The sequence below is a fragment of the Terrapene carolina genome, unplaced genomic scaffold, assembly GCF_002925995.2.
Source record: "Terrapene carolina triunguis isolate 2854851 unplaced genomic scaffold, T_m_triunguis-2.0 Scaffold790, whole genome shotgun sequence".
NCBI lineage: Eukaryota > Metazoa > Chordata > Testudines > Emydidae > Terrapene > Terrapene triunguis.
This window is the reverse complement of record NW_020665141.1, coordinates 1,853,515-1,864,236: the sequence shown is the minus strand read 5'-3', so window position 1 is coordinate 1,864,236 and position 10,722 is coordinate 1,853,515. Positions and strand designations below refer to the sequence as shown.

Sequence of the window (10,722 nt, the reverse complement as noted above, 5' to 3'; positions counted from 1 at the left end):
AAATCCACAAGTGCCAGATTACAGTAAAAATGTTAGCTTCTGTGACATTAAAATATCTTTGACACCTTTTCTGCTTTTCTTTTGTCATTTTGTCCTCCTTTTTTGCTATCCCTATTGCTTCTTGCTTAGCCACAGATTTGGGAGAGGCTGTAGTGGCCCAGTAGTATTGCTGCACATGGATATGTGTGGACTCCGAGTTTGTGGGTCCCACTGGCAGGATCTAGGAGCTCTGTGCAGGGTTTTCCACTTTATTCTTGTTGAGGTTGTGTGCGAATGGAGCCTTTCATTTGTCCGGAATGTTTCCTAGTGGTCAGTCAAGAAGAGTTATTGATGTGTTCCTGAGAAAAATCTGATCATACAGCTCTCACTGCTGCCTTGATAAAAGTCATGGTCATGTAGTTACAAAAGTTACATAGGATTCAAAAACAGCATTTCATAAATGTACTTTCTGGAGACTTAGATGCTCAGTTTCCCAGCCTCTTTGTTTTATTTACCCACTGTCACTTTGGAATCACAATCACAGCATATTAATTAAGTTCTGTTAATATTCCTTTATAATTCACTGTATCCCCACCAATGTTTTAAAACTGAGAAAAACAAAAGAAGTGTGGAGATTTTGGGTATTAAGCCGAGACTGGTTCCTCTTGCAAACAAATATTGTATGACAATCCTATGACTTGGAACAGCGGAAGGGTCTTTTTCCCCCAGAATGATCCTGCCTCTTCAGTCTGGTCAGAGTAGTTACTGTGTGAAGGATGTACTAAGTGGTAAATTAACAGATGGATGTGCAGCATATTACAGTGCATAAATTCCTGTGTTTTCATTTTTATCTGTTGATTGCAGGCTGTCTCACTGAATTGCTATCTTTGTCTTCCAGATGACGAATTAATGATGAACCCCAAAGTGTTTCTTCACATCAAGCTGGGAGATGTTGTTGAGATTGCACACCCTAATGATGAGTACAGGTGAATTGTCTTTCTGCTAATATCACCAAGTGTAGCTGGAGCACCTAAAATACTAATCTCTCCATTCCTTTAGTGTGTAACAACTTGAAGAGTGAGTAGACACTGAGGGACCACTGGGTATGCCATACAGATATTTTGCTGCAGCATAGAGCTGTATCTTTCTGTTTGAAAGGAAATAAAGGGGTGACTTTATCAAATGGCCTTCTTATGTACTCTGACATGTTCCATGTTATGTGGCATTAGAGGCTTTGCTGGCCATACTTGGGATGAGTAGCAGCTGTTCTTGAAGTAGTTCCTCAGGCCTTTATTTTCTTTCTTGCTGTTACATAGCGATGGTTCTTTAATCCCATGGGTCCTGAGGTATAGGTTTGTATAATAATAATTTAGCTCTTTTAGGGTAAAGAACGGTAATGTTGATCAGATCAAGGGAAAGAGATGTTTTAACTTGTTCTCTTAGAAATTGTTGGGTTCTGAGTACCTTTTCTGCTAGGTGAGTATTGTTAATGCTCTAGCTTATCCCCTATGCAGTATAACTAGGTGCCTTTATTGTGATGAAGGAATTCAAACCCTCCATGGTGACAGCAGGATAGGTGGCTGGATTCTCCATGTCGTTGTTCACCTTCTCTCTCTTGTGTTCCAGCCCTCTGCTCCTGCAAGTGAAGTCACTTAAGGAAGATTTGCAAAAAGGTGAGACTCCAGACTCTTGTAGTGTGACTATAAGGCTTAACAGAGGAAATCACAATGAAATTAACCACAATTTCTAGGGTTTTTTTTTTTTTTTTTTTTTAAATGACTCTCCTTATTGTAACTTGTCAAATCTCTGCTTTTCTCGTGGATCAATTGGGGGCTGCATGCCTGCTAGCTGCAGCAAACTGCTTGGAAGACAGGACAATGCAGTTTCCATTCACACTGTTCAAGTGGAACGGGGATACCTAGATCTAAAATGTATTGTCAAAATAATGGCTTGCTTTGTATGTCCATAAGCAGGGCCTGTTCTCTCATTGGGGCTGTAGCAAGAGATGGATTAAATGGGAATAAGTATGCTCCCATTTTTCTCTTCCTTATGGCAGAAACTATAAGTGTGGATCAGACTGTAGCTCAGGTATTCCGACTGAGACCATACCAGGATGTCCATGTAAATGTTGTCGACCCAAAGGTATGTAATGTTAAAACCGTGAATAACAATATTTCCATCTGCCTCAGCATTAGCACAGGGGCAGTCCATTTTTTGTGTCAAGGTGCATATTTCTTTGTCAAGGTCCAGACTCCAGAGAAAATAATAAAAATAATAACAATAATGATAAGTAAATAAAAAGATTTTGGGGTCTGTTCAAAGGCATCTGGTGGTCTGGATTTGGCTCACGGTCTGCCTATTGACTACCCCTAATTTAGCACAAATGGGAGTCCTTCAGATATCTTGTTTGCCTTAGAGTTAGAATTACCCCCCCCCCTTTTTTTTTTAAATGGTATTTTCTCTTGTGCTTCAGATCAGCGCTGGGGGTGGTGAGTGTGCTTAGACCTTTACTTTGAACTTCACTAATCCCCAGAATATGCCAGCCTGCCACTCACAATTGTCCCTGCATTCCAGCCATATGAGCTTTTTCAGTATTTGTACTGTTAGACCTTCCCTCTTAAGAGCATTTACTTGCTTTGAAAGGGCCTTTCATGTAACATGAGGTCATATAAGAGAGTGTTGTATTGGGAACACACACTGAAATCTATGTACTGATTCCTTTTTAAGGATGTGACTCTTGACCTGGTGGAGCTGACCTTTAAGGATCAGTACATTGGGCGTGGGGATATGTGGCGACTGAAAAAAAGCTTGGTAAGGCCTATGATTGTAATGTGTGGGATGGAGGGGACACTGCCTTTTCTCACTGTTCATGAGGCATGAACATGGCTATCATGCAGAGCTATAGAGCACTGAGGAAAAGCTCAAGGGCAATTGCTTTGGAGAAATTTGCCTCATTCCTTTCTGTGCACTAGTGAGTGGGACTTGAGTGAGAACTGTATGTAACAATATTACAGTATTTAATTAAGTTGCTTCACAACTTTTTTCTGGAAAATAGTGTTCATTCCCATGGATCACTGGTAGCCAACAGTGTTAATGGCTGTTCATCATATTCTAAATTCTTTTGACTGAACAAAGAGTATTTGAGAGAGGTTGGGTCCAAGTGAATGTCAGCCAAAAATGTGCTAGAATTAACTGTTCATGAGATTGCCACTTGTTAGACAACAGCTGAGGATTCCCACATTTCTGTATTCTGGAGTGCAGCCAGTGTCCAATCAGATGAACAGTATACCAGATAAATGATAGCTGTTTCTCTTGCTCAGGTGCTCTCTGCTATATTAAACTATGTCCATTTACCAAACAAGCCCTAGCAGAATACTCTCTAGGTTGAGATGTTAATGGTAAATGTGCTAAGTGGCTTCCAGCTTTTAAAGTGGACTTTAGGGAGGGTGATCAGGGTCTCAGGGTTCTAACAACTGTTTCCTGTGAATCATTCTAGTTGCTTTGAGAGTTATTGCTTTTTCCATCATCTATAACTCTTCTGTCTTAGGTCAGCACATGTGCCTATGTCACCCAAAAAGTAGAATTTGCAGGTATCCGGTGAGTGCTGAATTGTCCTGATTTATTCTTATGAGTAGATGTAGAGAAGTGCTTATATGTAGAGATATTTGGCTGCACAAGTAACTGAAAGGAGAAATGCTTTGGGCGTTTGTATACCATGTTTTTTTTAACTCTTCTAGCCATCATTTAATTAAAATGTCAAGGCAGAAAGCTGCTGCTTTTAGCCATCCTGCCCAGGTACAGAAAACTTATCTGTTGTTGCCTATGCCATTAAATCAGTGAGCTCAGCACATCCAATATGAGAACAAACAAAGGATAGGTATATTTTCTGGACTCAAATCTCTGGAATATCTTATTCCCTAGTATATTCCCTCTTCCCATTTCAATGCTCTAAGTATCCTTTTTCTCCCCAGTTTACCTATTTAATAGATTTGTGGATTATAAAGCCGGAAGAGACCATTGTGATCATTTAGACTGGCTTTCTGATTAACACAGACCATGGGACTTCCCCTCAATTAATTCCTATTTGAACTAGATCATATCTTTTAGGAAAACATCCAATCTTGATTTAAAAATTACCAGTGATGGATAATCTACCACAACCCTGGGCAAGTTGTTCCAGAGGTTAATTATCCTCATTGTTAAAAAATTTGAGCCTTATTTCTAGTCTGAATTTGTCTAGCTTCAGCTTTCAGCTATAGATTCTTGTTATAACATTGTTCGGGAGGTTGAAGATCCCTCTATTATCAAATTTCTGTTCTCCCCTGTTAGGTACTTTAAAAACTGTGATCAAGTGACCCCTTACCCTCTTCTTTGTTAAGCTAAATGGATTGAGCTCCTGGGATCTTTCACTCTAAGGCATATTCTCCAATTCCAACCCTTTATTCATTCCCATGGCTGTTCTTTGAATCCTCTCCAATTTATCAACATCCTTCTTGAATTGTGGACACCAGGACTGGATACAGTATTCCAGCAGCAGTTTCACCAGTGCCAAATACAGACATAATTTACTCTACTCCTACTCAAGGCTGCACAGTTTCCAAGCATCCCACTAGCCCTGTAGGCCACAACATCACAATGGGAGCTCATATTCAGCTGATATTATCAGCTATGACCCCCAAGTGCTTTTCAGTATCACTGCTTCCCAGGATAAAGTTCCCCATCTGGTAAGTATGGTTTACATTCTTTGTTTGTTTGCGCCCAGCTTATCAAACGATCCAGATTGTTCTGTATCCATGACCTGTTCTCTTCATTGTTTACCATCCCCCATTCTTTGCACCATCTGCAAACTTTCAATGATAATTTTATGTTTTCTTCCAGGTCACTGATAAAAATGTTAAATCATATAGAACCAATCCCTGCAGGACCCCACTGGAACCGTATCCTCTCTGTGTCCCCCATTTACAATTACATTTTGAGATCTGTCATCTAATTTCTAATCCATTTAATACGTGCCATGTTACACTTGTATCATTTAGTTTCTTAATGAAAATATTGTGCAGTACCACATCAAATGCCTTTCAGAAGTTCAAATATACTAATCCACATTATTCTCTTTATCAACCAAATTTCTAATCTCATCAAAAAAGATATCAAATTAGTTTGCTGAGATCACATGAGTTTATGGGAAATAGAATTGGCATTAATTATATTACCCTCCTTTAATTCTTTATTAATTGAGTCCTGTATCATTCATTCCATTATTTTGCCCAGGATCAATGTCAGACTGACAAGCCTATTACTACCCAAGTCATCCCATATACCCTTTTTAAATATTGGCACAGCATTAACTTTCTTCCAGTCTTCTGGAGCTGTTTGATCACTAACCTCCTTTACTTCATGTGTTGTGCCCATACTGTTTCCAGCAATGAGGATGATGCTTCCTCTAGAGACTGTCACAGCTGCTCTTATATCACCCAGAGGTGTGGGTGTAGGCTTTCTCTGCTATATGCTGTTTTATAGATATCTCTATTGGTGCTGGTCAAAGGAGTGATCATGCTAGTGCAGAACACTAAGCACTAGGCTGGCCTTGAGAATTCTGTTGGTAGTGATCCCTCTTAAGTCAATGACTGATGTGGCAGAGGGAAGTGTACCAAATGAAACATGACCTGTTCGTCTGAGAAACACTGGGCCTCATTACAGGAATAATTGAATGTAATCAGCTGTTTACTGTGGCTGAAATGATCTTGAGCGCTTTCTGTTCCAAGAGAGCCATAAAGCCTATTTCCCATGGTTACACTGTGGTTTATACTACCCTGGAATTTCCATTGTGTCCCTGTGTTCTGACACTGATTCAGTGGCATAATTCTTTGTTTGGTCACTTCATGGGTGTAGAGCAGGCTGCTCATTTCTGATCTGGAACTAAAAGGAATGAATTGCACCTGATAATAAATAAATAAAAAATAAACCTGTGGCAGGAATTCTGAGCAGTATGCAAAAGACCTTAAAGCTCCACATTTAAGTGGTCTTCTTTATATCATTTGGTGACTTGATCTAATTGAAGAGGGACCTAGTGATGGGACAAATCTACTCATTTGGCTTAGGTGAATGCCACATAGTTTGCCTTTGGTATTTGGTGATAATGGAATACTGTTGTGACAAGAGATTTGGTGAGAGGGAGCAAAAGAGGGGTTGTGGTAGGGAGCTGCAGTGAGAGGTCACTTGGCACTGGTGCCACTTGGGGGCAGCCATTTAAAGTATGTTTTGTTTCGATGGATTTTACTCACAGACCGTTAAGGGCTATATTCATGTCCCAATTGAATGCAATGTTTGTCGTATCTCTAGCTGGAGCACAGCATGTAGTTCTCTCACCTCCATACCAGCTGTCTTTAACAAAGGTTATTTTTGCATTGAATTCCTTTCTTTGTTTTGCTTATAGGGCACAAGTGGGTGAGCTATGGGTTAAGAGTGAGAAGGTCACATGTGGGTACATCAGTGAAGATACCCGGGTAGGATTTTTAAAACCTTTTTCTCCCTTCCTTTCAGCTGATGTTTCAGGGCTTCCAGACCAGTGTCTGGTCACTGTGCCATTGGCTGTAGCCATATTAGTGGTTTGGTAGCAGTTTTGTTGTTTAATATGTTACTGTATGAAATTTGATGATCTCCTTTGGTTGCTCTTTTCTTTGGACTGAGGTTGCGATGAGCAGAAAGTAGGGCTGTCGATTAATCGCAGTTAACTCTCGTGATTAACTCAAAATTAATCACGATTAAAAAATTAACCACAATTAATCACACTGTTAAACCATAGAATACCAATTGAAATATATTAATTATTTTTGTATGTTTTTCTACATTTTCAAATATATCAATTTCAATTACAACACAGAATACAAAGTGTACAATGCTCACTTTATATTATTTTTATTACAAATATTTGCACTGTAAAAAACAAAAATAGTATTTTTCAATTCACCTAATACAAGTGCTGTAGTGCAATCTCTTTATCATGAAAGTTGAAGTTACAAATGTAGAATTATGTACAAAAAAACCTCTGAATTCAAAAATAAAACAATGTCAAACTTTAGAGCCTACAAGTCCACTCAGTCCTACTTCTTGTTCAGCCAATCACTCAAACAAACACGTTTTTTTACATTTGCAGAAGATAATGCTGCCTGCTTCTTGTTTACAAAGTCCCCTGAGAGTGAGAACAGACGTTTGCATGGCACTGTTGTGATATTCTATTATTGTTTAACAGTGCAATTAATCGCGATTAATTTTGTTAATTGCTTGATAACCCTAGCAGAAAGCATTTATTAACTGGTTTTTGTTTTCTGAATTGGCAGAAAGGATAACATAGCTGCTGAAATGTCAACTCTGAACAAAATGGAATTTTACCAAGGGACAATGTGCTGCCCCATTCACTAACAGATACTTTAAGTGAAGCCCTTGGAAGTTCCTTTTCATTATTGCTTGCTCACAAATTAATGGTGACACATGCTGCTGGCTGTGAAGGATGTGGGGAATAATAACAAATTCCATAAATCACATGATTAACACCATCAGTGCAATGAGTTCAACTATATTAAGAATTGCACAGGACTTTGAAAAGCAAACCCCTCAGAAGTTACTGCAGTGCTGTCTATCTAGTAGGCAGAGCTTATGTGTAGCTTGATAGTTAAGGCCCATGTTAGAGAATGCTGGGATAACTGCTCAGGAGCTAAACAGCTTCCTTCTAGTTAATAGCCTTAGGAAGTCTTCAACAGGTAGGTCACCACTTGACACTATCTCTCACTCCTTGGTAGGTGGTGTTCCGCTCAACTTCAGCCATGGTTTACATCTTTATCCAGATGAGCTGTGAAATGTGGGATTTTGACATCTATGGTATGTAGATAACTTTCTCACTGACATGATTTAAATGTCCTACCTTGTCCATAGACAATGCATTGGAAATATGAAGTTAGGGTCAGTTGCCATTGACACCAAAGCTGTGCTTTTGTTCCCATCATCTAAAACCTTAGCCCTGCTTGTTGTCGTTTGTCATGTTCCTTTCTCTGGTAACATCAATAGTGACTCTTAATGCCTGTTCGGTGGGCTCCCCTGATGCTAATACAACTTTTTGTACTGGAACCCTCAAGGTAAAGTTACCTCAAAACAGGGGTGTGTGGGGGTTTGTGTAATAAAAATGGCAGCTTTCTGATGCTTTTGTGTTGCTTTTTTGTTTTGTTTTCTTTGCAGGGGACCTGTACTTTGAGAAGGCTGTGAACGGTTTCCTTGCTGATCTTTTCACCAAATGGAAGGTACTGTTGCAGTTTCGTATAGAGCCTGCTTCTAAAAGAACAAGTCATCCCATGTCTTTGTCCGTTCTCCAGTATCACTTGTTTATCTAATGTGCTGATAGCGTCTTTAAAAAGAGCCACAAGCTGACTAGTCAGAGTTAAGACCCTGTACACATTTACGGAGTCATCAATTGTAATTTCCAGTGGCCATGACTCCCTTAGCCATGGACCTTCACAGACAAGGGCCTTGGCACCAAAAAGTTCAGTTTAAATAAGAAAATCACAGCAATCTTGAATAAAACACTTAAGATGGGGGTGAATGTGAAATCAACAAATTAGACGGCAAGGATAGATTTAAATCCTCAAGAGCTCTAAATCTTGAAAATGTCAAATGCGTGCAAAGTGTGACTGACATTGCCAGGTGTCCAGGAGGCAAAAAGTGTGCATGTTAGAGTTGTCTTATCTCCATGCTGCTTTTTGGCAATGTTATGAAATTGATAGGAGCCGTGTAAGACTTTATGCAGCTGGAAACTATGTGAGATGTCTGTTTTATTGTGAGTCTATTTTGTTTTAATATTGGGAATGGGGGGAAGAGGATGAGAAGTTGCTCTCTGGTTATCCTATTGAATATCTCAGGGTTTCTTTCTCTCCACTCCTCACCTGGGCCATATTTCCCTTCTGAAGGGAGACTGAGAGATCTGGTCAAGGTGCTCTCTACAGCTCATTAGTGCCATTTGTTGTAGCTTGGCACTACAGGACCTACACAGCAGTGTTGTACAGCCATATAAGCCCCGTGCATTGTTTAATACAGGTGTATCAGTGTTTGTTCTCCTTTTGTTTGTGATAATCTCTGCTCCCTATTCTTTTGTGTGTGTGCACTATTAGTTACTGATGAGTATGTGATTTCAGGGAGAAGAACTATTTTTCTTTTTTCCCCCACTTCTTTCTATTCCTCTTGAACAGGAGAAGAACTGCAGCCATGAGGTGACAGTGGTTCTATTTTCTAGAACTTTTTATGATGCAAAATCCATAGGTAAGAAGCTATTGAATAATATTTTCTCCTCTCTTCCTCCTTCTCCTCCTGCTACCCCTCCCCCCCCCCCCCCCTTCCATACTCTTGCCTTCAGTCTGTCCCCCTTATCTCTTGGAGGTTGGTGTTAGCTAACAATAGTTTGTGCCAATGGGGAACTTAATTCCATTATTGGGTACTGTGTTCTGTAGTTCAGTAGGAATGTGTTACGCAGGGAATATCAGTGACCGTGGATGCTTCAGGAGATGCAGACATTCCTCTATCTTCCATGGTTTCATATTGCATATGTACAACTTGTACAACTCTGAGTCTATTTTTATTATTTCTGTTAAGTCCTTGTTCTCCTCAGAAATGGAGGGGAAGAGAAGGGATCAGTGTATCTGTAAACTTGCAGAGAACCTTATTTTCTTGTACCTTAACTCAAGTATATTTCACAAGGTGAGCACAGCTTCCCTCTTTGTGTTAGGTGGATGCACTCTCTGTCCAACGGAGTCCATGCCAAACACAGTGGGTGCTTGATCAGTCCCTGTGTGAATCCTTTAAGGAAAAACCTAACATGAAAGGATGTAGGGCATATATGCAAATTGTTCCCAAAGTACTCACTCTTGTAGAAAGATCCCTGTGACTTCATTTTTAATCCAAATTTAATATTGTCAGAGAGATCTGATTTTTTTCTTACAGATTTAGATGTACTCTAGAAATAACTAAAAAACGGGAGTAAGCGTATTGGGACCCCCTTCTGATTTCTGAATGAACCATCTTCATCCTTGCTTTCCTCTCCATTTCAGATGAGTTTCCTGAGATACACCGTGCCTCAATTCGGCAGGATCATGAGGGAAGATTTTATGAAGATTTCTACAAGTATATTTTCCCCTGTGACGGTTTTGTGTTTTAAGGGATATTTTTGAACAAACGCATATGTAATTCTTATTAATGAGACACGTTTCTTGCTAGAATACATCACAAGGGCAAGATCTTAGCAAAATGAGAAACATCCCTCTCTGAGTCCTGGCAAATTGACCAGTTCTCCCCACACTCACATTTGCAGCTACTTAGTTATAGAAATCGATGACAAACTTCAGAGGCTTTAGGGCAGGGGTAGGCACGCGTGCTGAAGGCGGCATGCGTGTTGAAGGTGGCACGTGAGCTGATTTTCAGTGGCACTCACACTGCCTGGGTCTTGGCCACCGGTCCGGGGGGCTCTGTATTTTAATTTAATCTTAAATGAATCTTCTTAAACATTTTTTAAAACCGTATTTACTTTACATACAACAATAGTTTTAGTTATATATTATAGACTTATAGAAAGAGACCTTCTAAAAACGTTAAAATGTATTACTGGCACGCGAAACCTTAAATTAGAGTGAATAAATGAAGACTCGGCACACCACTTCTGAAAGGTTGACGACCCCTGCTTTGTAGTGCTAATGGTAGCATTTT

The 10,722-nt window shown here is 39.7% G+C and overlaps 1 protein-coding gene across 1 annotated transcript in view; it reads left to right on the top strand.

Annotated features, from left to right (window-relative positions):
• Positions 1–884: 884 nt before the first annotated feature.
• Positions 885–10,722, top strand: part of DEPDC5 (DEP domain containing 5) — a 56,710-nt gene continuing 46,872 nt past the window's right edge. Inside the window, exons 1-10 of the mRNA XM_024197977.2 lie at positions 885–965; positions 1,606–1,652; positions 2,036–2,121; positions 2,707–2,790; positions 3,527–3,576; positions 6,416–6,485; positions 7,779–7,857; positions 8,212–8,273; positions 9,216–9,285; positions 10,071–10,143. Coding sequence (XP_024053745.1) covers positions 889–965; positions 1,606–1,652; positions 2,036–2,121; positions 2,707–2,790; positions 3,527–3,576; positions 6,416–6,485; positions 7,779–7,857; positions 8,212–8,273; positions 9,216–9,285; positions 10,071–10,143 — 698 coding nt within the window. The 5' untranslated portion in view covers positions 885–888. The remainder of the gene's footprint in view (positions 966–1,605; positions 1,653–2,035; positions 2,122–2,706; positions 2,791–3,526; positions 3,577–6,415; positions 6,486–7,778; positions 7,858–8,211; positions 8,274–9,215; positions 9,286–10,070; positions 10,144–10,722) is intronic.